The sequence below is a fragment of the Anas platyrhynchos genome, chromosome 9, assembly GCF_047663525.1.
Source record: "Anas platyrhynchos isolate ZD024472 breed Pekin duck chromosome 9, IASCAAS_PekinDuck_T2T, whole genome shotgun sequence".
In the NCBI taxonomy this organism is placed as follows: domain Eukaryota; kingdom Metazoa; phylum Chordata; class Aves; order Anseriformes; family Anatidae; genus Anas; species Anas platyrhynchos.
The window spans coordinates 18,175,822-18,202,787 of NC_092595.1; the positions used below are offsets into that span (position 1 = coordinate 18,175,822).

General features: G+C 44.7%; 2 protein-coding genes across 6 annotated transcripts in view; both read left to right on the forward strand.

Moving 5' to 3' along the window:
- OTOS (otospiralin) overlaps nt 1-23,988 on the forward strand; it is a 439,145-nt gene extending 415,157 nt beyond the window's left edge. For all 5 annotated transcript variants that reach the window (XM_072042616.1, XM_072042617.1, XM_072042619.1 and 2 more), the window contains 6 exons: nt 6,315-6,458; nt 17,856-17,967; nt 20,824-20,927; nt 21,216-21,309; nt 21,644-21,670; nt 23,395-23,988. In XM_072042616.1, the coding sequence (XP_071898717.1) occupies nt 6,315-6,458; nt 17,856-17,967; nt 20,824-20,927; nt 21,216-21,309; nt 21,644-21,670; nt 23,395-23,579 (666 nt within the window). In that variant the 3' untranslated portion in view covers nt 23,580-23,988. The remainder of the gene's footprint in view (nt 1-6,314; nt 6,459-17,855; nt 17,968-20,823; nt 20,928-21,215; nt 21,310-21,643; nt 21,671-23,394) is intronic.
- A 140-nt stretch (nt 23,989-24,128) lies between these two features.
- Nucleotides 24,129-25,519, forward strand: COPS9 (COP9 signalosome subunit 9). Its single transcript, XM_027464072.3, has 3 exons — nt 24,129-24,282; nt 24,360-24,432; nt 25,213-25,519. Exons 1-3 carry the CDS (start codon nt 24,220-24,222, stop codon nt 25,248-25,250), a joined length of 174 nt encoding a protein of 57 aa, XP_027319873.1. The 5' UTR covers nt 24,129-24,219; the 3' UTR covers nt 25,251-25,519.
- Nucleotides 25,520-26,966: the final 1,447 nt, after the last annotated feature.

Genomic DNA, 26,966 nt, shown 5'->3' on the forward strand with positions numbered 1-26,966 from the left:
TTTGAAGGGTGCTCAACACAGCACTGAAAGTTCCCTTCAGGGAAAAGTGAACAAGGGACAGGGATGGAGGAAAGGCTGAGTGTGTGCAAGGGTTGTCGGAGAGGCCTTTACCTTCCAGCTAAGTTCACCAAACCAAGGAACTCAGTGAAGCCAAGTCATTTGGAGGCATCGCTTCCAGCCAGAAGCCACTGCACAATGCCTGTGAAGGGAACCTAAAGAGAATGGTGCTCTGCAGCCTGTCCTCTTTGCTGCTGTTCATATTGCTGTTGAGACAGTAGGCACTGTGCAGGCTTCCACTTCCTTGAGAATGTTTTAAAATGCCTTGGAAGAAAACAAACCACCTGTCCTTTGATTTTCCCTCTTGTAATCAAACTTAATTTAGTGATCTCTTAGAGGAGAAAAGGTCTGGTGACTGGTTGAGCCCGAGCCCTTCTGAATCCTAAGGGTAAGTCACTCACTGAAGATTTACCAAAGAAAAGGCTGATGTCCCAGCCTAACCAAAACAGGCAACAAGAGTATAAATCCAAGATATCCCATAGAAAGTTTCCTCCTGTATCTCGTCCTTTTCCAACCAAGGGTGCAATTCTCTTTTCAAAGCCTCTGTGGGCTGCTGCAGCAATATTGTAATTTGAGGCTAAAAGGAAGATGGAGTTTTTTTCTAAAGGAATAAAGAAGCAGTTTGATTAGAGTATGGCAAACCTCCCAGCAACCCTTCTGTATTTTGGGGGGAGTGCTTGACCTGACAGCACAGCTGGGACCTTGTGGCTCCAGATAACTACTACTTTAGCCCTGGATTTGGTTTCATCCACGGTATGGCTGAATGTTTGTGGGTCAGGGGTCGGCGTGTGGGTCCCCATTTGACCACCCAGCTGGAGTGCCTGCATTTGGCAAGTGGGTATGTCATCAGGATCACTGCTGAACAGACTGTGTCTTTCGAGGAATGTACTTCATGCACATTCATTGCTGCAGCATGTGTTCCTTGGCCACCAAATTCTGGCAGGAAATTTGTGAAGGATACAAAGTAAGGTGGCTGGAAGGAAAAAAGACGCCACTTGCATGGAAATGTTCATATATTGGAAAAGGACGTCTGTTTTGTAGTAAACGGGCTGTTAGGTATGTTTGTTATTTTTAGCCAATAATGCACTTGATGAAAGAGTGCTCTTGATAAGGAACAGCCTCTGATGTGAGGGAGATGTCCAGCGGCAGGTTGTTATTAAGGCTAGCTTGATTGGCAGCTGTAAAAGTAAATAGTGAATGCTGCTCTTGGTTAGCAAGCAGCAAATGGGGGGATTGAACAAATTTTCAGCTCATTAAACAAATGGAAAGCTTGCTCAACATCAAAGTGTGGTTTGGTGTTCTATTTGTAGCAAAAAAAAAAAAAAAAAGGTCTGGACTTGGCATTTCTGCAGTCCTTGTGTAGCCTCCATCTGCTCTGCCCTGCCTGGGAGCAGGGCTAATGCCATGGAGAGGAAGGGGGATTTTAACTCCTAATTTGTATGGGTAGCTTTACAGTGTCATTTGTTTCCTCAGACATCATTCAGACCTCATTTCTCCACCCAGGTTCTGCCTCTTTTGTTAAATCCTGTCCTCCATGGAGCCAGGAACACAAATCTATTGCTGAGACCAAGGGCTGCAGCCATAAGGTGCGTCAGCCAGGCCCCGTGGCCCCATATCCAGCCTCTTTCTGTTAGAAGGCAATGCAAGGACCACTGTCAGTCACATCGCCTAATTAGTGGAACTAAGATGGAGCTAGTGGAAAGTTACTGGAACTAGGCTGATGATAGAAAATCAAGGAAAATTTTTAAAATAAAAGATTGAAACAAATACACCTCACATAGGGCTGTTTGTTGCTTGTAGATGATTCAAATGTCGCCCACCCCTTTAAACCTAGGCTCACGGGGGTCCCAGACTGTGTGCTCTTCTCCTCTGCTTGGGGTTGAGTTTGAGCTTATAGTTTTCAAATTTACCCATTCTAACTGAGCATAAATTCTGTACCATTTTTTATTGCAACCTAAAATGGAAGGTAGCTCATTATTTAAATACAGCATTAGACTTCCCCTTGATGTTATCCGGTAGTCTTTGTGCTCTTTCAATGCTACTAAAGTCTCTAACTGAGCTACCACCCTCTAATGCAACTCAGAGACTAACAAAGGGGGAAAATGGTAAAAGTGTTGTTTATCTCAGAGAAAGGCTGCTGACTGAAAGTTTGATATAAAGATGCTCTAATACTTCTGGGAAAAATAAATCATTTTTTTTTTTAATAGCTCTTTGTAATGCAAATGTTCTGTAGCAGAGCCTGTGGAACCCTGTGTTATTAATCACCTTGAGTATCCAGACATTATTTCTAGGACTGTGCCTTTTAGCTAGTGGGAAAAACTATAAGCATACAATTTAAGTTTAAAAAAAAAAAAAAAAAAAGGAACTCGTAAAATACACAACAAAGGAAAAACCCCTACAAATCAAAAAGAAAAAAGAAACATGAAGGCATTTGATTTCTCCTCACTTACCACACCTGTACAGGAAGATAGCCATCTGATTACTTATTGCTTTGAGATGACTGCATCAGCCTGGGATGGTTTTTCTATTATTATTGTTATCATCATTTTTGCCTCTCTTCTCCCATGCCTCTTGTCCATAGCAGAGATGAGGGAAATCGTTTGAATAGCAATCCTAGCAGTAGTAATAATCAAAGAACTGTTCTGTTCTTATTTCAGATTCAAAGAAAAAAAAAAATCATTGTTCTTTTTCCCTGTTCTCTGCTCTTAACGTAATACATTATGGCCACTTTTTATGTTCTTGTTCATCTTGGGGCAGATCATGATTTAGGTGATTGATTGCAGAGGGGAGTAGGAGCTCCTGCTCAGATGTGCACTGAGGACAGGAGTTTCACAGCCAGTTTAAGCCAGAAGTGATTTTTTTGTCTTCCTCTCCCAGCAGTGGAGAAAGGACATGGGTGTATTGTGAGGGTGTTCTGCTGGACATGGCTGGGGTGTTGTCATTCACCTTACCAAGGCCGCCTGCCATGTGGTTTGTTTCTTCTGTTCCTCAGACAGCTTTTTTGCCATAATCAGTCCCATTTCTCACACCCAAAATCACATTGCTTAGTGGTTTTTAATTGGAATGTCCCACCTAATTTAATTTTTCTTTGTAAGGTAGTCTAAAATATTTGTTGCTTTCTGTGATAAACAGAAGCCAAATAGGAGTTGCATCACATTTTCCCCTAACTGAGCAGCAGCTTTCTGGGAGGACTGGGACAGGGACACTCCCCAGCCTGGTGTGCTCGATAGACTACTGCCTGCTACTGATCTTCCAGACGGGGGAGGAAGCTGCGTCCTGTAGTCTGAGGGGAATGAAAGAAGACTTCAAGGCCTTGGAGTGGTTGGTGAAAGAGTCTGGGGCACAAAGTATTTTCTCTTCCCTCCTTCCATTTTCAGGTGATGACCTGGGCCAGAATAGAAGGGTCCAGTTCATAAATGTTTGTCTACCTGACTGGTGCTACAGGCAGGGCTTTGGGTTCTTTGATAATGGCTGCTTTTATAGGACACCGGGCCTGACAGTAATATGCAGGGAAGGTTTATCTCACAGGGGCAAAAGGGTTCCGGGACAGGAATTAGCAGGGCTCATTTGGAAAGCTTTAAACTAGATCCAAAGGGGGATGGGGTTGTAGCTGGGCTTGCACCGGTGGGGCAGCACTCTAACAGTGATGAAGACTGGGAGACTATTACAGGCCACCAGATCAGGATGAGGAAGCTGATGAGGCCTTCTACAGGCAGCTGAGAGCAGCCTCACAATCACAGGCCCTGGTTATCGTGGGAGATTTCACCTACCCTGACATTTGCTGGAAGGCCTGCTCAGCCAGCCACCCGCAGTCCAGGAGGTTCCTCCAGTGCATGAATGATAACTTCCTGATGCAGATGGTGGATGTGCCAACTAGGAGAGGAGTGCTGCTGGGTCTTGTCCTCACTAACAAGGAGGGGCTGGACGAAGCGGTGAAGGTTGAAGCGGCCTTGGTTGCAGTGGCCATGAGATGGAGTTCAGGACCTCATGCGGCAGGAACAGAATACCAAGCAGAATTGCAACCCTGGACTTCAGTAGGGCCAACTTTGGTGTTTTCAAGCAATTGCTAGGGGAAATCTCAAGGGACAAGGTATTTGAAGATAAAGGGGCCCAAGATGGTTGGTTAGCATTCAAGGACTGCTTCTTCCAAGCTCAAGATCAGAGCATCCCAACAGGTATGAAGTCAAGGAAGGGAGCCAGGAGACCTGCATGGTTAAACAGGGAACTGCTGGGCAAACTCAAGTGGAAGAGGAAAGTCTACAGATCATGAGAGGAGGGGCTGGCCACTTTGCTTTGGCATGACAAAATTGTCATGGTTTTGTTCATGACTGTTTTTTCTGTTCCATTATCAGGTGTGGTTACAAGCCAAAAGGGATGCTTGAACCCAAGACAGGCCCAGAATTAATAGATGTAAAAGCAGCAGGTTCAGTATATTCTGGTGGGGGAAAAAAAAAAAAAGCTGTGCCCCAGCTTTTCCTACAGGATAGGCATAAGGAAAATAGTGGCAGCTTCTGTGGTTTTCAAGGAAATAGAAAATATATTTGTGCAAATTCTGGCAGCTAGGTTTATTCTGCTAGGTTTGAGGCCACTTCTTCCCAATTGCATTCCTGTCTCTGGTTCAGGGCTGTGTTCTTTGTCTTTCAGCAGCTGTGCAGCAGTGGGCCCTGAGGACTGAAGACTGTGTTTTGATCCTCAGCTCCTTTTCAGAGCTAATAAATAAGTTAACTGCTGGTTTATATAACAGTTTGGAAGTCCACACCACTCAAAGGTGTATTTCATTGGTGTGGGGAATTAGCAAACAGTACCACAGCACTATAATTGCTGCTTGTTTTCCCTCTGAAGCAAATAGATATAGATTGTTTAGAAGGGCAAACCTGTGCAAGAGAAAAGCATCCAGACACCCAAACACCAGCTTACAGCAATTAGGGATGTATTATTGGCATCAATAGGATTATTGTCATTTTTAAACTGTGCAGCTGCTTGTGATAACAGTGCTCTCCCAGGAAGGCAGTGGATCACCAGTATGTCGGGCCAGCAGTCACTGGGGCGGGCTGGGAGCTGCCCACTGCTACGCTGAGGTTGTTTATCTTGGAGGTCCAAGGCTACTTTTCTCTTCCAGTGCCTCATTATCACTGCTGGTATTCTAAAGGCAGCCTGCATGCCTCAGCCAAACTTGAAGCCTGCCAGCCTGCGTGGTGCAGTGGGTATAGGCGGATGGGAACTGTCTGATCAAACAGCTTTTTAAACAGAAAGTACCTGAATTATTTTTTTACTCCTTTCTAGGAGACGGCGCAGCTTGTGACAGACCAGTCCCCCCATGCCAGCCTGGCCCCGGGTGCTCCTCAAGTCAGTAGCACCCCTGGCTGCAGAGCAGCACTGCCCTGGCTCCCCTGGTGGAACTTGCCAGGTGGCACTGACTGCCCCCCCATGCTGCCCAGCACTGAATAAACACACCTACTGTCAAATAAGTGTCAAATAAGTCTCGAGAAGCAATTTCATTTTCAAATATGCAAAAAAAAAAAAAAAAAAAAAAAGAGAAATGATTTTTAAGTGAAATTTATTTCTGTTTCTCTGCTGTGGAAGACATGGAAGCTTATGTTTTCCTCTGAAAGAGAATCATTTCTGTACTTTTAAAGCCGTTTTGGATTTCACACTGAACAGACATGCCTTCTTTCAGCCAGCTGCCTGGTATTCCTTGTTGCTGCCGTGGGGTCATTGCACATGCTCTGAGGCTGCCCTGAAGTTCTGCTCCTCGGTACAGAGGGGCAGAGCCCCTTTGCTGCTGTGGGTGCTTCTCGCTTCCTTTTGTACTTCACAAAACAAAGGCAGGTCACCTCAAGCTTCTCTGCCTCTGTCTGCTCTGTCGTCAGGAGCCCCATTGTACAGACTTGTATTAAAGCAGCAGGCTCTGACTGCATCTTTTAAAAAAGACACACGAGGGCACCATGGAGGCGTAAGCCTCATCTCCCTCTCCAAATTCATCCTTTCCAGTAAACCTGGGCACTGCAGCAAAACAAGATATTCTTCCCCATAAGGAACCCAGGAGCAGCAAGCAGCCTTACCCCCAAGGCTGTGTCTGCTGCCCACTAGCAAGGCAGGCCTTTGGCCTCACTCTCCCCTCAGCTGCCTTCTGTGCTGAGAATTGCCATAAACAACGTTTCTAAGTGGCTTTCTTAAACGCAAGCACAGGCATGGCCACACGAGGCAGGTACCCTGCCCAGTGAAGTCAACGCAGATCTTCACTTACTGAATTTCAGATCACTCAGCCAGAAGATCACTGCAATGACCAAAACCAAGACACATCCACTCTGGTGGTGTCTTTGACAGGCACCAGGGGTTCATCTTTGGCAGCTTTCAGAGGCACCGGCCATCAAGATCCTTGTGCGCACTGCAAGAACGAGGTAGGACCCAGTGTTCTCACCCCACCCTGCCCCACTGGAGAAAGCCTCAGACTGGCATTTACGTGGCTTCCTCTTAACCCACGCAGAAAAGTAAAGTTGCTTTTCCTGCTTCTTTCTGTAGTGTTTGTGGCCGCACCAAAATCCAGTGTTTTGTCCAGAGCTTGGACAGGGTGACTAAGCAGATGTAGTGCAGCAGAGCTACCCACGTGAAAGACTGTCACGATTGTTTATGCAGCTTTAGCTGAACTGAGAAAGAGACAATAAAAGAGCCTCCAGTCTCATTTGTAATTACCCCTTGGGAAGGAAATTAAAATGACTGTATTTAAGTTTTCACTATCTCCTGGTGACATTTAGAGATGGGGTCACACTTGGCAAAGGCAAAGTAATCAGCCAAGTACAAAACCTCACACAGCCCCATTTCTTGTTGCAAGTGGGCCATTCAGTCTCTCTTCTCCCTTCTGCAGGTATGCCATTCATTTTATTAGTCCCTTGTGAATTACATTGCAGACAATGACATAATTGAATTTAAACAAACTAGACTAGACTCTCCTATGGTCTGCTGAACATTTATGTCACTCAAACATCAGGAGACCTCCGGAGAACTTTGGGTTTTTGTCCTTTTATCCTTTTCTTAAGTACTTCAGAAAAATCAAATGTCAATGACATTTTCTAGAATAAATAGTTCCAGTGAAGCTGCACAGAGATTTGGGTAGTCATTTGTGTACAACAATGAAACGGGATTAGTTTTACCTTAAAGACAGAGTTGTGAAGCTCCCCACAGGCATCTCAGGAAATGCTAATTCTTCCTGACTCAGGTGGATAAAAGATTATGACTCAAATGGGTACATTTAAGGGAAATATCTTCTCCCTAGAGCATGGTGGTTCTTTTTGACCATGAGCCAGCACTGTGCCCTGATGGCCAAGAGGGCCAATGGGATCCTGGTGTGCATTAAAAGGAGCATGACCAGCAGGTCAAGGGAGGTGATCCTCCCCCTCTACTCTGCCCTGGTCAGGCCTGGGCTCCCCAGTACAAAACAGACAGGGATCTGCTGGAAAGAGTCTCCCCTGTGAGGAGAGGCTGAGAGACCTGAGTCTGTTCAGCCTGGAGAAGAGAAGACTGAGAGGGGATCTTATCAATGTTTGTAAATACCTGAAATGTGGGAGACAGAGGGACTTGGCCAACCTCTTTTCAGTGGTTTGTGGGGACAGGACAAGGGGCAATGGCCACAAAATGGAGCCCAGGAAGTTCCGCACCAACATGCGAAAAAACTTCACGGTGAGGGTGACGGAGCACTGGGACAGGCTGCCCAGGGAGGTTGTGGAGTCTCCTTCTCTGGAGATATTCAAGGCCTGTCTGGATGCCTACCTGGGCAGCCTGCTGTAGGGAACCTGCTTTGGCAGGGGGGTTGGACCCGATGAGCTCTGGAGGTCCCTTCCAACCCCTACAATTCTGTGATTCTTATCTAGAGTTTAGTACCAACAGATTAAGAATATGTGACTTAGCTGGAGAGATCTGTATGTTTGTCATGTTATATGTTGCTAAGAGGAGCAGGGGATGCTGTGGCTTTTACATGTTGTGTGGAACATTGCCTAGGCTGCTAATGAAGTAGGGTCAGATTCTTGGCTGCATAACTTTGTGTGGTTACAGCTTAGAGTAGAATAAATATGGCTGCATGTAGTTTGCCTTGAATTGAAACTTGTGATGTGAACAATCATTTTATGAACATAAATAGTCTGGGATTTGTTTTGCTGGGGCTTCTCTTCTGCATACTGTTCTCATTGCTATCTGCAGTACCCAAAGTGCTTCTTTTTTATCCACGGACACATGAAGACTCAAATGAGTTTGCTCAAAATGATTTTGACCCTGGGCATGGAGAATCAATTCCAAACTGACTTCAGCCCAGAGCTTAAGTGAGATACAAGCAACCTGCATGCCCTGGGACCTTGACCTCCATGTAACTTGGGGATTCTTCCTAGAGAGCACTTAAGCTTGTACTGAAACCCCTGTAGGTAGGTGCTAGCTGTAGCAGGCTCCAAATAGATGTTAGAGTCAATCTTAAATCTAACTAGTTAGAAGAATTAGCACTTAAGAGGGTTTTGTGCTTTTTTCTTTCTTTTTCCTGATTTCATGGCAGTAAACATGATTAAATGGCTAATACCAGGCATGAGAATCACCTCCCTGTGTTCTCATTAGCTGAGTTGTTCTCGCTCTGCATTAAACATTTATGATATTTATAATAAATAGTGCATGCATTGTTGTGTTGAAACAACAAACTTCCTCAGTGAAGTAATTAGGATGTGGGTCAGAGGTTTTTATATAACAAGTCAGACATTATTTAACTTTGAAGAAATCTTGTGCTAGGCCTTTTATCAATAAAGTCCATTTGTTTTTAAAAAACCTTAATCAATAAATCCTAATTAAAATCACCTGTCAGATAAGTAGTAGTCCTTAAGATTTTGGTTTTATACCCAGGAGGGTTCTAGCTTACTGATGACATAAGTGACTAGTCTAGTCTACTGACTAGATCAATAGCCTGCTCAATAATTGTTTTTTGCTACGGTTAGAGGCATTTGGCTGGAAATAATTAGAACTGTTTGTGATGATGGATTTTTCTGAAACTTGCTGTAATACCTGAAGAAACTCTTGCCTGGATGCCTTGAGGCACGGGCAAACCTGCATTTAGTTCAATGTGCTGCACAATCTTCCTAGCCCTCTCTAAGAAAAGATTCTGTTTAATTTTCTATAATCTGACTTCCAAAACTCGGTGTCCACAGTATGTGCTCTACAGCTGATATGTAGAATCATATCGCATTTACAGCATTTCCAGCTTCAAATGTGGTGATACTTGTCTACAGTTCTCTGTGGGAAGCACTGACATTTGGTAGTGGTCTTTGACCCCAGAGATTTTGGATCTTCAAACTTAAGCGTGACTTGTGTTACATGGCATTGCAAGGACTTTCCTCCTTTCATGTATAATCTGTTAGTTTCCGTGTGTGTGTCTTAGTAAGGGATAGTTACACTATTCCCCTAAGCCAGCGTATAGAAGATGACAAGAGTGATTAAAAAGTGGAAAAGTAGATACTGCTTTGAAGCACTACATACTTTTGTCAAGGTAAGTATCAGTTTACATAGTGAGAGTGGCTGGTAGATCCTCGCAGTTCTGTCAGGATAAGGCTAGCTGCAGCAGTTGTCTCAACTCTCCAAGAATTTGGAAAAAATTGAAAGTGTAGATAGCAGGCAGTATTTTATTTTTTTTATGATAAAGAGGCTCTAATAAAGATTAGAAGCTTCTCTAAAAAAAGCCTCTTCTAACCAGCAAAGGGACTAAGAACATACTTGAATTAACCTTAAGCACATGAGTAGCACATGAGTACTTCTCTTTATTCTTTTGGGGCTGACTAATGTGCACTGGTAAGGTTTCTTCGTTGTTAATTCCAAAGTATGTTGTCACTCAGTGCAACTCACACGTAGACCTCCTCCTGTTGTCCTTGCAATGTGTGTTGCAAGGGTCAGCCAGGTGGCCCTTCTCTTCACAGATTGCTGTGCAATGAATCTCCACTAGTCAACATCACAGCCTATGCTAGCACATGCCTTTGTTGTGTTGCACAGCTCAGTAATAAATATGTCTGACTTCTGCATCACATCCTTTTCCTGGGATGTCTGTTTGCCTTTGTGCACAGAAGTCAGCCATACATATTTATTACTGGGACGGAACAATAATTAGGAAATTTTTCACTTGAATTCTGCTTTTTACACTGTTACTTGGTGTTGTGCAGAAATGTGTTGGGGAGTAAACACAACTTGATTGTAATGACAAGAAAGAGAAGAAATATTTATCTTCAGTAGGAGCATAGTCTCAAAAATGATTATAGCGGTAGCTTTTGTCACTCTCTTTCTTCATCCCATTTCCTGTAGGTAAAGACTCAAGTCACTGATGCAATATCCCAGAAATAACATTTCAGTGTATTCCCAGACGCCATCCTCAGCTGGGTATTTGTAGCCACTTGCACATAAATTACAGGGAAAGCTTATAGGACCATAAAATATTTTCAGTAAAACCTAAAACCTTTGACTTCTTAGCTTGCTCATGACAAACATCCCAGCTATCTAAAAACCAGAGCATGTCCTCAGAGAATAGAGACTTTCAGTCTTCATAATCATTTAAAAAGAGAAAGATATCACAGATGGAATGGCTAGAAATGAGAATCCTCCTGAATGTGAATTTATCAAGGTATCCAACCAAGTAGCTGACCTTCACAGACTTAACCCTGCCTTTTACTGAATCCTTAGTTAAATCTGAAGGGTAAAACAGATTTTATACCTACAACGTATAAATACGTATATGCACATATATACACACATTTGTCTACAGGAATTTACATGAAAATGTGTTTTCCTAGGGAACAAATATTGTGAACAGGAAACGACATCAGGTTCTTGTATTGATAGGATGAATTATCTTGACAATAACAAAAAATGAAAGAGCTACTTAGATAATCTAAGTGCCTGCTTTTACAGTACTATATTTAGGTAGGATGATTCACTCTTAATTTAAGAGGCAATTTACATAACAGGGCAATGTCACTTAAGTGTCTAAATGTCTAGATCAGATTTTCCAGCTTCCATGAAATGCAAAGCTGTAATTGATCTCTGTGTGAAGTGAACTCTACAAAATCAAACTACAAAGCATATTGCAGGGACATGGCCGTACAGTTCAGTTTAATTCATCAGAACTACCATGTAGCATCAGATTGATATTCTAAGTCTGAAAATGGCCAATCACATATACTTAGGCAAAGAGTGTAAGAACCAAGGAACATGGTGTGATCCTTCCCATGGCATAACCTCCTAGCTTGCTGCTAGGGATTTTTCATACTCAAGGTTGCACCTAGAGCGTTATGTTTAATAGCTACTTTATGAGTCAGCCTGCCATGAACTTTTCAGCCCATTTGTGAACCTCGCTCATTTTGAAACCATTTGCACTTTTGGTTGCTAAATATTCAAACTATGCATCTGCTGCCTGATGCTCATGCTTTCAAAGACTCTTGGACATCCTCGTGGGAACATGCCAACTTACAGTGACACTTTCTCTAGTTAACCAGAAAATAGGAAACCAAGGACAACCCTTCCAAATCAGCATCAGTTTTGCAGGATGACAACTTACGTATTTGGAAGGCGTTGTTTTTTGTGTATCTGTAGAACTGATAAAGTCAAACTAATAAATAATCATAAATGATCTATACAGTTTTTCATCTTTGAAAACCTTTTACGGGTTTTCCATCTTTGCATCCTCTGTAATCCTCTGTAACTGCTGACTTGGTGGCAAACAACTAAGCTTTGATACAGTCATAAGATCCTGTGCTTTTCAGCTTCCCAGGGACTAGCCAGTGTGCAAGCAGTCTTGATTTTCAAACAGCCTATCAGTTGGCCCCCTTTCCCTCTTAAGCCATTGACCTATTTTCAGATGATGTGTTCAAGAATTCATCATTTTGAAGCAAGTGGTCCACAGTTTGAGCAGAACATATCTAAATCAATCCCCCTATTTTAAACAATGCAAGAGCTATACATGAATCCTTGTCTCATTTCCTTTCTCATTCAGAGGCTTCTAGGAGTTGATCCTAAACCTATAAGTAGACCAGGACGATTCCTCTCTTCCCCCATCTTTTCCTGTTCAGCTTTGGGTTTGGGTCCAGGTTTCCGTAATAGTAATAAACCCTTTTGTAAAGATGTCTAGTTTGCTCTGTCACAAGATTTTGTGCTCACTTTTAAATCTCAGGCTAGTAATTAGGTTTTCCATCAGGAGATTAGTTGCTCATTTGTCCACCTGAGATTTGCTCTGGGCAGTAGCCAGCTCTTTGAACAAAAATGTTTTGTTGTGATTATAAGCTTATCAAGAGCTTACAGCCCTCCACTGCTAACCTTGTGCAGAGGTGGGGTCTGTTCTGGCACTGCCAGGGATCTCAGCCCAAATGGGTTTCCAGAGAGTCTTGTGGAGATGTGGGGTATTTTTTGCGCTCAGGGACAGCCAGGACAGGGCAAAGTACTGAACAAAATTCTGTGGCAGATGGAGAAGATCGTGTGTGATTCTGAGAACAATAAATATGTATCGTGTAATCACTGTTCACACTCTAATCAGCATTCATTCCTTAAAAAAGAGGTAGCAGCAATTTCCTGCGTTAACAGTGCTGAGCATTTTGGTGTCAACTCATATTCCAACACTTAACCATGCACCATTCCATGAAATGGAATGAGAGAGTTCCTGTGAGCACACAACACTGGCAAAGGCTGGGCTAAAGCAGGGAGAGGGGAGGAGGAGGAAGGAAATAGCAAAATTGAGTACACAATGTATAGAAAACAACAAACAAATTCACTCGCTACAAAAAGCAAAATGTGAAGACCTTCTGTTGAGCAGGTATAAGAGAGCATTTAGCACCTAGTGCTTTGGAAGAGAGGTTGTGGATGCCCCATCCCTGGAGGTTTTCAAGGCCAGGTTAGATGAGGCCTTACGCAACCTGATCTCGTGGGTTGCATCCCTGCCTATGGCAGAAGGGTTGGAACTAGATGACTTTTGAGGTCCCTTCCAACCCAGGCCAGTCTATGATTCTGTGATTATTACTGGTTTAGATCATTTCCAAAGAAATATATAAATGATGACACTAAAACTGTACGAGTTTGTACCTGGTACAGAATAGGTGTTGTCCCAGTGAATTATCAGTTGCAGACACTGGAAGGATGTGAACAAACCTTAAGGCAACTCTGAAATAACAAAGGTTATGCAGCCTGTGTCCTTTGTAACCTACTGTCGGGAGTTCAGTTACTGCTGCTTAATACTGAATATTCATGAAGTCAGTAAATGAATAATTGGGGTACATTTGCATTTTATTACTGATATGGGATAGCCTGGGTATCTTACAAAGATGCTTATGATTCATTTTGGCATGACAGTAAGAGGGTGCAGAGGGAATCTGTCAGTATGACTTGCTAATGCAAAAATAATTATTCCATTTTCTAACTTAAATACCAAGAAAGACACTGATCTTTAAGAGTGAATCTGCCTAGTAGTGCCTTTCACTATGTATTAGAGATCTGTACAGAGCCAGCGTGCTGCAGCTTTATCTTTCTATTTCTGCAGTAGCTGAAGAAGTGAGGAAGAGGAGGCAGAAATAAACCTCCCCAGAAACACAGAAATGGCTAAGAGCTCCTCAAAGCTGCAGATCAATCCTGATGCACTTGATAAATGAGGAGGATTAGATAAGTGATTTGAGTAGAAAGTAATAACAATGGAAGGAGCTTTCCATTACACTGAGACCCTAACTCTCAAAATATAATGAAGCTTTTATGGGTCAATTTAATTATAGTTGAGCTATACAAATATTTACCATGACTACATAAGAAAAAGTTGCATTCCTCTATCTAAGCACGCTCCATAAATACAGCTGCTATAAAGATATGTAAAGAAGGTAGAATTGAAAATTTCAAAGAAAGCTAAATTTACAACTTGCTTCAATTCATCCCAGTGTGCTTGTGATTTTGAATCATGGTCTTCTCCTACATGGTGCCTTTCCATTGATGTCCTCATTGCCGTATTGTATACCAGCCTGTACTGCAGGGGTCACGTCGTGCAGTGTGTTGAAAAACTTGGGCTGGGGCTGACCAGGCCTGCTGGTCCTCCGCACAGGGCCACTGTTTGCCCCCATTTGTGTGTGGTGGGATTGTGGAGGGGAAGAAAGATGGCCCGGGAAGATGGTGGCTTTGGCAGTGCGTATGTATGCGAGCAGTTTACCTGAGATCTGCCGGTTGTCGGAAAGAGGTGAACAAAGCAGACACAAGAGTAAAGGCAGGTGCAAGCCTTCAGGCAGCTCGTATACAAGAATTTCTGGACCATGTACTCTACATTTGGCAGACAGCTCACATTATATGTCTTTGATAAATAGTTCTTATTAAAGAGATAGAAATTTCTCATTCCCCAGAGAAGTTGTTTCATACATTTTTCAATCTTTAAGCAAAATGAAAAAGTTTAATGAAAAAGCCTCTATTCAGCCACCCTCACTGAGCCTCCAGTCAAGATTTTCCTGAAGTAAATAAATTCTTCATTTGCTATAGATAATGTCTATCAGATGACCGGAAGCACAATTGAAAATGAAAGAACAGCAGACTTGGAAAAGATGTTATTACTCACTTTTCCATGAACAGAACCATCAGCGTGTTGACTTAAGGCAAGGCTGTCAAGGCAGAAGGAGCCAACTGAGGTCATGCAGAAAGGTTTTAGGTGGCCTCTTTCCAGAGCAGATCAGCCGTGCAGATGTGTATGGGATGCAGTACGAATCTCCAGTTCACTTGGTCCAAACTGCCTTCAGGTTGGGGTTGGGGTTTGGAGGGAGAGAAAGCACAGAGTCCCGTTGTGAGTGGGGTTGTGTAAAGGCTCCCAAAGGGAGTTCAGGTCTACCCAAAGGCTTCTGCTGAGCACTTGGGAGAATTTGTTGAAATGTCTGGGGCAGGGCCAGCAGCCTGGGGCAGGCTCTGGGAGGATGTGCAGCTTCCAGTGGCTCGTTCCCTTCCTTTGTGCGGGCTGGCACTGAGAGGAACCGAGAGGTCCCTTTGTCCTGCCACAGCTGTCTGGCAAACATCTGACAAGTTGCTTGCCTGGGAGAGTACTATCAAAATGACTTCCATCAGTGGGAACTGAACAGAGGTTCTTCTGAACAGACCCTGTGCAAGGCTCAGATGGGTAATTCTGGTCCCAGCATTGCTAAGCACGGTTCTTCCCTTTTTGTGTGGGTCACCAAAGCCAGGGACAGGGAATTCCCTGCCACACCTTCTGCTTTTCTGGGGCCTTTTGTTGCACCCGGGGCAGCTGCTCGACAGCGTGGCACCAGCAGTGGCGAGCAGACCCCTTCAGCCAGCGGGCTCGTCAGCCGCGTACACTGAGGTTGCTGGATACAGCGGTAGACTTAATCAGCCTGTTCCCTGACCCACCTCATCCTTCCAGTTCTTCTCTAGGAAAACCTAAGAGTGGGTCCGCAGAAGAAACAGGTGGAAGTTACAGCAATCGGAACCGCGCTTGGCTGCCCCGTATTGCCACCCACACAGCTCCTGTTCTCACATGTTTAGGGGACATTGGCTCTTCTGACAGGCTTTTCTGAGGATTAGAGAACTCTTCTTTGTTCCCGAAATTAACTCCTTGCTCATAGCACGAAATGGTTTGGCCGACCGCTTCCTGAATGGCAGCTCTGACGAGCGAGGCACCTACAATCTGCGCAACCCGTAGCTCCACCCACATCACCGAGCACTTTAAAGTAAATAAATAAAAAAGTAAAAAAGGCAAAAAAACAAACAAACAAAAAAAAAAACAGCCGAACCCAGCCGCTGCGGCTTGGCAGGCGCTGTGCAGCCGCCCCCTGCCGGCCGGAGGCGGTACTGCAGCCCCGCACTGGCCCAGGCTGACCGCAGGGATGTTCCTCACCATCCCGTGTGGCATCGTGCTGAACAGCTCAAACGGGGTGGCTGGGGGGGGACAGGATGGGCAGGACCGCTGCCTGGGGACGGGCTGGGCATTGGTCAGCAGGTGGTGAGCAATTGCACTGCGCATCGCTTGTTTTGGGACATTCCATCACTGTCAGCAGCAGCGTTATTGTTACTTCCCTGCCTTTTCTGTCCTATTAAGCTGCCTTTATCTTAAGCCATGAGCTTTGACTATTTTTTCTTCCTGAGCCTCCCACAGTGCTGTTTGCTGTAGCCACCCGCCAGGTTAAGCCAGAACAAGAACACAGATGGGAAAGGGTTGGATGCGCACCTCCTCGTTTGGCTTTCAAAAGGACACAGACCAACAAGTTACTCTAGTGAATGGTGTGATTGGGCAAGTTCTCCTGATTAGGGAACTTGTCGGGACAACTGATCTTCTTTTCCTGATGTTATTTTTTCATAATACTCACCGCAAACACTTGCTGAATTTGAAAAAATTACAGAGAGGTCACCTGTGACGTTTTGGGTTTCGGGTCTGGGGTTTGGGTCCAGGTCTCGGGCTCCAGGATTGAGGGTCCGGGGTTGAGGGTCTGCAGTCGAGGGTCCAGGGCTCGGTCTGTGTTCAAGGGTCTGGGGTTGAGGGTCTGGGGTTGAGGGCTCGGGGCTGGGGTTTGCGTTTTGAACTTGGGGTCAAGGGTCAGGGGTCGAGGATCCAGGCTCAAGGGTCCGGGGTTGGGGCAGGGGGTTAGCTCCAGGTCTGGGGTCTGTTCCAGGGTTCGGGGGTCAGGGTTAGCTCTGGGGTTGAGGCTTGGAGTGAGCTCTGGTTTGGGGTTCAGGATCAGCCACGGGGTCGGGGCTCTGGGTCAGCTCTGGGATCTGGGGCTCAGGTCTGGGGCTTGGGGTTAGCTCTGGGGTGGGGGCTCCGGGGTTCTGCGTTCAAGGGCCTGGGGTTGAGGGTCTGGGGTTGGGGCTCTGGGTTCAAGGGTCCAGGTTCAGGGCTGAGGGTTGGGGACTCGGGATCAGCTCCAGGTCAGGGGCTAAAGGTCAGCTCTGGGGTCAGGGCTTAGGGTCAGCTTCGGGGGGGGGGCTCCGGGGTTGAGGGTTCAGGATCAAGGGCCTGGAGTTGAGGGTCCGAGGCTCAGGGCTGGGGCTCGGGGTTATCTGCGGGTCCTGGGGGAGCTGTGGGGTCGTGGGCTCTGTAGTTAATAGCACATCACGGGTTAACTGTATCAACCCCACTGCCCTCTGTTTTGATCAAGCTATTGCCAGGCTAATGTGATGTTTCTTGATACAGAGCAAGTTTTCTTTGTCCTTTTGCCAGGCTGGAGAGAGCTGCTCTGCTTTCACTGGTTGTGACCGGGAGTCCCCCCAGCCCCTTCCCTTACATCTTTTCTCATACTATAATGTCCCCTGGCATGGTGAAACCTACAAACACATGCAGTATCCAAACTGGGAGTGACCATGGACTTGCATGATGGCATGATGGTGCCTCCTAGTTTTGTTTTTTATGGCCTATTTGATTTGTCTTTCTGCGTGTGGCTCAGCAGCAAACAGCAGTTTACTGTAACTAATCTGGGGGTTGAAATGTTCAGCTGCCCTGGGCCTTTAAAGTGCAGCAGGAGATATTTCCCCAGGTTCCTGATTTTGCGCTTACTTTAGTTGGCCGTTTTGTTGTTCACTTGTTCGGTACTGCAAGTTCCTCTCTTGATTCTTCCTCATCTGCCCTTGGCTTTGCCATCTTGGGCAACCTGACACTGTCAGAAAACTTGGATCCTCCGTATTCAGAAAAAGGAAAGAAAATGAATCTAGGAACACCTGAAAGCTGAGTCCAGTTCAGATCTAAGGAAAGCATATTTTGGTCACATGAATCTCCTTTTGACCTGTGCTATTTGGACCAAGTTGCTGGGGGAAATAATCAAGCACTTGTTTTCCAGAGACGTTCCGCAAGTCACAGCTGTTGGTTGTTTCTGATGTGCAGAAGTGTTGCAGCCTTACAGAGAACATTTTGTCTGCTCAAACCAGGGACAAAGCACTTGAGATTCAACTGTAAGTGTCATTTGGTTTTCAAATAAGTTCTTACAGAGCTGTGCACACATGTGCTTTTGCCTATTAAATAAAAAGTATTCAGTTCATTAAAGCAATGTACAACTCCTTTCAGTGCCTGCAGGACTACACGAATTTTTGTGTAACACCCATCTGATATTGCTACGGTGGAAACAGTCACTTTGTCTTATTATTTTTTTTTCCTAGTTAATCTTAACAAGTAGAGCTGACTTGATCCACGGAAACTGTCTCAGTAACGCAGCCCCTTGGAAGTGAGGTGACCAGGAGGCAGGGTTGTGGCACTTGCAGGACTGTTCCCCACCAGGGAGCAAGTCACACAAACAACTGCTCGGCCCATTCTGCATTACCCTGTTCCAAAGGGGATGTCCTCAATGCTCCTATTGATTTCTGCCTCTGACAGAGCTGACTGATGCGTGTGGGATTTTCTGGCTTTGAGAGCCATCTACAGAAAGTCCTTATTGATTGGGTCCTCTTAGGGCAGGTTGGTGGGATGTGCTCATTAACATCAGCCCCCTCTATAATGTAACGAAGCTTGCGTGAGTCAGAGGCCTTACCTGAAAACATTATTGAGAACTTGCTCCCTGAAGAAGTCAGGGAGCACAACTGCTCCCTGAGAAGCAGTCCTGTAGAGCAGAAGTCTTGATAGAAAGAATTAACATTTAAAACAACTGTATCTCTTGTCTGTACACCCTGATACGACTGTTTTAAATGCTAATTCTGATCCTCTTTATTATTTCCTAGGCTTCCTTTAGCATGGAAACCCTGAGAATTTATTTCCATCTCCAGTTTGTGCTTTAACAAATGAAAACTTTTAATAAAAGTTAAATTGAAAGCCTGTAATTGCTGGAAGACTGTCACACTACGTCAGGTCTGTGGTTTTCTTAGCTCTGGAAGTGGGTAACTCCAAGCTTCAAAAGACAGAATAAGAAAGTGTAGAGAAGGTGGAGGTGAGGCACCCTGCCCCGTCTCAGTGCATGTCAGTGGGAGCCTGGGTAAGGGAATCCTCTGATCAACGGGTGTTGTCGCAGACCCTGCTGCAACCCGAGCGATGCTGGACCTGAAAACCTCTGTGACTTTGTCATCCTCCCACAGCATGTCACTAAATCCTCCAGGGGAGAGCTGCAGCATGTAGCTGTGTCACATTGCTGTTTTCCTTTGTCACCCCCCAAAGCTCGTTGTCTCACCTCCCACTTGGAACTACACCTCCCTTAGCGTCTGCCAGAATACAGAGGTTCCAATGGACGAGTACAGAAGTAGCTGTATGCTTCTTAATTACAGACAATTAATTTTTTTGTGTGTGTATTAGCATATGTAAGTGCTTCTCATTGCAAAGCCAAGTTTATAAATCGTATTCAAACTGTGCTGGAGCATGGACCTGGGCACGCAGCTGCCCCAGAGGACTCCACCACGCAGGGGCCGTACCTCCTCTCTGCTGCATCCCAGGCAAGTGGGGCAGAACTGCTGCCTGTCTGTGGGGGATGTAGGGACACATCCTGCAAGCCTCAGAAATACTAAACAGGAGGATTAAAGCTTTTTAAGGATGGAATAGGTTCTGCTTTCATAATATTTTTCTTCTCAGCCTCCGCATGAGTTGGCACAGCTTGGTGTGCTACAAAGCACTCTTTTTTTCCCTTGCTCAGAACATCCTTAATTAATTCTTGGCAGGTCTGTCTAGCTCTGTGCGTAGATAGGAAGAAACTCCAGCAAAGCTGGGGCCTCCTGCAAGGCCACTCGCCTGGGCTGCCCCACTCCAGGCCTCTGCTTGAGTAGGGACGTTTCCACTGTGTGAAGCTCGTGTGGCAGACAAGTGGACATGGTAGAGCAAAGGCACCAACGTGAGATCCCACAGATGCAGTAGGGGAATGCAGCGGTAGGAGTTACCTGGAATTGTGATGAGTACATGATTTTGCAGATTTAAAGTAAAGGCAACTGAAAGTTTCCAGCTGAACGTAAGCAGTGAGCTCTGCAGTGGCATTTCAGCAGCTCCTTTCCATAGTGGAGCGTTCTAGAAACAGCTGCCAGGTTTGACAGCACAACCTTGAGCTGGCCACATCTTCTAGAAATGCCGAAACCTGCACATGGCCATGGGATGACAGAGCTCTTCCTGCTGCGCTGTAGTCTCTGCCTACACCTGCTGGCATCAGGAGTTCTGTGCTAAAAGAAAACCAAGATGTGCACATTGACGGAATATTCTTCAAACTGCTTCTCCCTTCCAGACTTTGGAAGTGCTTGATCTGTTCAGCAGCCTCAGCGTGATGGAGCCCAAGGCACTTGTTTGGCTCCAGGAGAGAAATCTTTACTGGAAATCAACATGATACGAAAATGCATGTCCGTGCACCTTATCAACCCTGTTCGAAGGTTGCAGTACTCTCCTCATCACCATGGCAGATGTCATCAGGGACCTGCTTTTTTGTTTTATGCAAGCTAATTGATTCCAGTTGGCACCCGATGCACATCTACATTTTAAGGATCCCAAGTAAAAGCACAAAAAGTCAGGCATTTGAAGTTCTTGCCTCTCAGCTGGAGAGGGAACTCAATATCCTCTCAGCAATTTGCTCAAAGAATGTTTCTAAAAATCTACTTTTCTGAAGAGGGGGAAAGAAAGGAAATAAGGTGGGTAGCAAAAGTAACAGTAATCTCTGAATTTGCTTCTGGATTTTCTTCCTCTGTTAGAAGTGTTATTGCTGAAGTTGATTCTGAGGTCTCTTCCGTAGGCAGTGTTGAAATATAATGCAAATGTGAGCAGTTAAAATTCCTCTATGTGAAGATGACAAAATCAGATTGGTGTGCTAACTCAGTGACGTTTCTCTCCTTTGTCCCCCACCCTTCTTTGAACAGTGCTGATATTTTACGGCAATAGCAATCCTTTTGGAATTTTGAGGCTGTCTTGGAGCTGCAGACCTTTACTATTGCAAGTAGGAGAAAAGGGAAGAGGAAGAGAGGTAATTTCTAAAGTGAAATTAAATTAACCACAAAATAAAACATTTCTGAAGAAAATTTCATGTCAGTTTAGAGAAGCCTTTTGGATTTATGCCACCTAAAAATAATCATTTAAAACTTCAGTACTGTATTTTTTTAATACTCTGATGCAGTTCTGAAAATGTAAGGAAATATAATTGAATCTTGTCATGCCTAGATTAATAAGTAAAACTGTTTTGGAACAGAATCTTCTAATACAAGAAGAAATAATATACTTTTCATAATTCTTAATATTGTCTAATAATCCCCAGTTGTACAGATTAATTTTTCAGAAACAGCAGCTTGCAGGAAAAATGAAATTTATTGGCTTCCTTTTCTTCTGTATGCTGATGAACATGCTAACAGGTAAGATTACTGATATATTTATTCTTCTTTATTTTTCAAGCAGTCTGAAATCTTTTGTTACCGAACAAGTCTCTTCTATTTAGTATCAGCTATTGCTTGTGTATTAATTGTAACTGCTTCCTGCTGTATTTGGGTTGTAGCACTCAGAGACCACACACACGGGCAATTCTTTACTCATCTGTTTGAGAAAGAAAAACATTTGGCTGTACAGAGGGCACTGTGTGTGTCTCTAAGAGCTTGTCGGCTTCTGGCTACACAGCATACCTTTTTTTTTATTAACTGAAAGCCCTTCAGTGCAAGAACTGATATTGATAACTTTCCTGTTTGTTTACAGATGCCCGGTCAATTCAGGAAGGAGATGGTAATTCTTTTATCTTTTTCTTTCCTATGTATCATTAACAATTCAGAGAGTCAATTGTAACTCCCAGGCCTGATCCCTAGCATCAGTTTTGGCAGGAACACTTAAGTCAACTCAGTGGGTTGGGATTCAGGCTCTCAGAATCGCGTTCGTCTAGTTCTGGTGGAGAAAGAAGGGGGAGTTTTAAGTTTTAATGAAAATTTAAGCTAATGTATTTGCAATCTTAACATGAAAAAAACATCTGTAACAAATATTGCGACTCCTTAAAGGTAAATCCTCCACAGGGTTAAGGTCAATTAATGAATGATCTGTTTTATAAAAACGTAACTGGAAAGCACCAGGCTTATAAATGTATGAGAGACATCTGAGAATTCTGGCAGTCCCAATAAATAATTCTAGATGTCTGTCTACTTATTGGCAAGAAATACTCAGTTCCACAGCAAAAAGATTAAAATTTACAAATTGCCACAAATCCAATTAAAGAAATATTTTAACAACCCCCTTAGCACAGCCACCCTGTGGTGTGTGACACTTTGGGTGATTAGCCCATTGGATTGGTGTTTGCCTTTGATTTAAAAAAACAACCAAAAAAAAACAAAAAACAAAACAAAACAAAACAAAAACAAAACAAACAAAAAAAAACCAACTCAGCATCTTAATGATGTTTACACTGGCTTACTGATATAATAAATTCATTTTGAAAAAGGAGGTAGCACAGAAATATCTGTCATAACAAGGTACTGTTATTGCTGGCATAAATCTAACCCACAGGACAGGCAGCAGCATCCAGAGTGCACAGGCACAGATACGCAAAGGGAATGCTATAACAGATATGGAAAACAGAAACATATATACAGAATAAGAGCTGATGTGATTATTTCTAATTAAAAGTATTTTCCCCATGCTGCATCTTTCCTTATGGCTCTAGCATCTTTTGAATGTATCATCCGTTTTCACAAGTTTAAGGTTTAAGTGCACCTAAGTTTTATTTTTGTATAGCAAATGATTCTTTGGCAACCTCTGAAATGAATGTGTGCCATCTAAAAGCAAAAACTGTTTGTGCAACGTCCTGTTGTTCTCATTATCAAAAATTATGGTTTTCTTTCATTGGCCAAGCAGCAGACGGCAAAGTGAGTCTAAGTTCAGCAGATACCATCAGTGTGTTCTCTGCTACAGGCAGCATTTGGCTGATTTGTTTGGTTTGTTATGAGCCATCTGTGCCTGCACACACCAAAAAATACGAAATGAAGGTCTGATCGTAGGATTGTTGAAGGTTCTTAATTCCCACTGAAGACCCTGGTATGAAGCTGAGTCTGGTGAATGAAATGGCTCCCTTTTACTTAAAAGGGCTTTAAATGAAGCCAAAATTTGGGGTTTAGCTTTGCTGCACAGAAAGCCACTTCTGTCTGTGTGGTTGCAGCAAGCGTTCACATTGTACACGATTCTGTGTTTGCCTGGGGTTAGGCCGAAGGCTGGTCAGCTCCTGGTATTTACAAAACTTTTGTTTCCATTTTATATTTGGCTTTTATATTTTTATGTGGCAGAGGAAATGTAGTAGAGGAGCAACGGGGAAATATCTTTTTTTTAGGGAGCTAAAATATCTTTCAGGAGCTAGTGGCTCCCTCTTTCACGCTGTGCCCAGCAGCAGGGAACCCCAAACCACACTGGCACAAGCTTTCTACAGAAATGCTTCGTACACTAATTGCCATTTGTCTTTATTATTTGAGATCTTTATCGGGAACCTGTAGCCATGCCCTACTGGCCCTTCTCCTCCAGCGACTTCTGGTCCTACGTGGAGTATTTCCGGGCGCTGGGCGCTTATGACAGGATCGACGAAATGGCCAGAGCCTTGTTCGCCCAGCTGCCCATGGGCAGCCACCTGGGCTACCAGCTGCGTGGCCACGAGCACTGAGGCAGCGTGTCCCTGCGCGTCCCTGCGGTGCCGCGGCCAGAGCCAACGCGTCCTGGCGGGCGGCTGGCGGGAGGCCTGCCCGTTGGGCTCCTTGCAGCAGGTGCGTGCAGTGCTGCCTGCGCTGGGAGGCCAGCGAGGAACAGCAGCCTTTTCTTTCCACCATTCTTTACTTCTTTACCAAAAGGGTTGTTAGGCACTGGAACAGGCTGCCCAGGGAGGTGGTGGAGTCACCATCCCTGGAGGTCTTTAAAAGACGTTTAGATGTAGAGCTTAGGGATGTGGTTTAGTGGGGACTGTTAGCGTTAGGTCAGAGGTTGGACTCAATGATCTTGAGGTCTCTTCCAACCTAGAAATTCTGTGAAATTTCTGCTTTTGTGCTAAGTCAATAAACTCCTCGCTTGTGTCAGGTTTTGTGTTTTTGTGGGTGTTTTTTTGTTTTTTTTTTTTTAACGTGTCACGCTCGAGGCCTTGCCTCAGGAAGGCCGCAGGCCCCGCCACCAGGCCAGGCCGCGTCGCCATGGCAACAGCGGGGCCGCGCGGGGAGCGCGCGTAGGGCGGGCGGGAGGGGCGGCGGGGCCGGAAGCGGAAGCGGGCGCGGCCGGAAGCGGCGGGGCAGGGCCGGGCAGGGCAGGGCGGCGCCATGAAGCCGGCGGTGGACGAGATGTTCCCTGAGGGCGCCGGGCCCTACGTGGACCTCGACGAGGTGAGCGGGGGGCGGCGGGCGGGGGGTGGGGTGCGGGGTTTGGGGCTGTGCTCGCTGCTCACCGGCTGTCGTTGCAGGCAGGGGGAAGCACGGGGCTGCTGATGGACCTGGCGGCCAACGAGAAGGCGGTGCACGCGGACTTCTTCAACGGTGAGCGCCTGCGGGGCGGGGACGGGGACGGGAGGCTCCGGGATGGGGCGCGGGGAGAGGCCGGGGCTGTGTGCGGCAGCTGGGGGAGGTCGCTGCTGGAGCGGGCTTGTCAAGGAGTGGGCTTTGCCGCGGAGCTCCGCCAGCAGGCTGTGCTGTTGTACTGCCTTCACAGCGCTTAGAAACGAGGGCAGTTGTTTATTGCGTGGTGATTGTAGGCTGCTTGCTGAGGGAAGTGTTAGAAGCTGCTTCACTGCAATCAAACTTCATAAGGAAGGGATTTTTAGCAGTACATCACAAATATGAATGTAAACCTGCTAACTGTATAAAAGCGTGTCTGAATGCTGTGGCAGCAGCCAGAATTCTGCACGAATTTCTTCATCTTGATGCATGCTGGAAGCTAATACTTGTTCAGCTTTGTACTCTGTGGGTCACTGTTTATCCATTCTGGATGTGATGGCTACTTAACGCTTTTTTAGAAGTCCCTTCTTTCAATCTTTACTTTGCTTTCATGAGTCTAATTGCAAAGCTTGTATTGTGCAAGTGAAGCGGTTAAATTCATGCATGGCAGTGAGCATGTTCCTCAGGTCTGCCTTTTTTCATTCCTGTCTTCTGTGCTGATGTTAGACATCTAGTAACTGGCAGTGCAGTAACTCTCGTGTGCCTAATTCACCTTTATTATTTCTTTAATTCCAATGACAATGAACTGCTTGTGTGGTGTGTGCACGTCTAACAGTTGAGACTTCAAAGGTTAACTTTACTTTGTCTTGTTTTTCTGACTAGATTTTGAAGATCTCTTTGATGATGATGACATCCAGTGAACTTAGTTGTCCTGCTGTGCAGTGCTGGAATGTGGAGTTATCTCTAGGATCGCCTGTGGTGTCCGTTATTTATTAAAATAATTAAGACGGGAAAATCCTGCGGATGGGTGGAACCTGTGTAAGCTGCCAGATGGTGAAAGATAGCGAAGGAGAGAATTGTGGGCTGTTACTTCTAGGAAGCTGTGCATAGGCTTTTCTTAAAATTGCACTTGCTGATGTCTTCGTTCAATAAAATACTAACAAAAGCTCTGGGATATACTTTGAAAGTAGATGCTGCCGTGTTCTGAGTGTTGGGTTTTTTCCTTCTTTTAAATGCAATTATTTGCTCTTACTTTGGATATTATATAAAGATACATGGCAAGATGTATTGCTGCCTGGAGAAGATCTGTTCATCTTGCAGTTTAGGATTATCTAGGGCTAAGATGACTTTTTTCAGAATAGTCTGACTCACGTTTAGCAGTAGTGCTAGGAAGAGTGGGGGTCTTCTCCAGTTCCAAGACAGATATGTGATTCCTGTCAGTACTTTGTTTTAATCCAAGTAGCGCAGGAACAAAAAGCAGTAATCTGATCATAGCATTTTTTTATGCAGGTTTTTACTTTTATAAAAATAAGTGTATGGTATTGTGCCTTTCAGTGACCACAATGAATCTCAAAATGAGAGGAGCCAGAGTTTTTAATGCATTGTTTCAGAGTCAAGAGTTTAATCCTGTCCTCTGATCTCTTGTTAATCCTTGAAGATCAAAGTGAGATCTCTATTACAACCATAGAATACCCTGAGTTGGAAGGGACCCACAAGGATCATCGAGTCCAACTCCGGGCTCCACACAGGTCTACCCAAAGTTCAGACCATGTGACTAAATGCACAGTTCAAAAACTTCTTAAACTCTGACAGGCTTGGTGCAGTGACTGTGTCCCTGGGGAGCCTGTTCCTGTGTGCAACCACCCTCTTGGTGAAGAACCTCTTCCTGATGTCCAGCCTGACTCTCCCCTGCCTCAGCTTGACACCATTCCTCGGGTCCTATCGCTGGTGATTAAGAAGAATAGATCGGCGGTGATCCCATTAATTTATCACAGAAATAATCCTGGGACTGATCTTTCTGAAAGAGACTTAAATTTTCATTGGGAAAGTTGATAGCTATAAATGCTAAACTGTATGGAAAAACCAAAAACGAAACATTCCTTCCATACCTCTTGCATAGGTCTTTGCATATTTTTAAATTTTAAAAGGTTCTACACGAGAACAGTAGAACTAAATGGTTTTTATTGTGTTCTTGTGGATTTCTCAACATCCTCCGTTTTGTCATCCAGAGTACCTTAAAGCAGCGTTCTGACGTGCACTCTGCTCTGTCTGGCATTACGATGTGTCCCTCAAGGAACACAAGCTCCCTTAGGCTCGCTGGAACAGTCTGCTTTTCCATTTTAGCTCTTGCTTTGGTTGAAGAGGGAGGGATTTCCTGTGTCCTTCATTGATAGCAATGTAAACATTGACTGTTGGGTGTTAGAAACAATCCAAACAAAGTTGCTGTCTTTGGTGCTGTGCTTTCTCAGCTAGGTTTTGGGAAGTGAGCTGTTACCAAGCAGAGGGTGCGTTCTGAGCATGTGCACTTAAAAAAGCTTTCAGAAGTAACTGTTCCTTCTGCTGTTTTGGTTGCTTTTGCTGATGCTAGAATTCTTCAAGGTAGTCATCTTGCTTTTGGAACACTTCATTGTCATTGT

Bases quoted from the DNA above. Each gene is read 5' to 3' on its own strand.
- COPS9 (XM_027464072.3), top strand. From the start codon at position 24,220: ATGAAGCCGGCGGTGGACGAGATGTTCCCTGAGGGCGCCGGGCCCTAC. The intron at 24,283-24,359 runs GTGAGCGGGGGG...CTGTCGTTGCAG, and splicing joins CCTACGTGGACCTCGACGAG to GCAGGGGGAAGCACGGGGCT. The intron at 24,433-25,212 runs GTGAGCGCCTGC...TTTTCTGACTAG, and splicing joins GCACGCGGACTTCTTCAACG to ATTTTGAAGATCTCTTTGAT.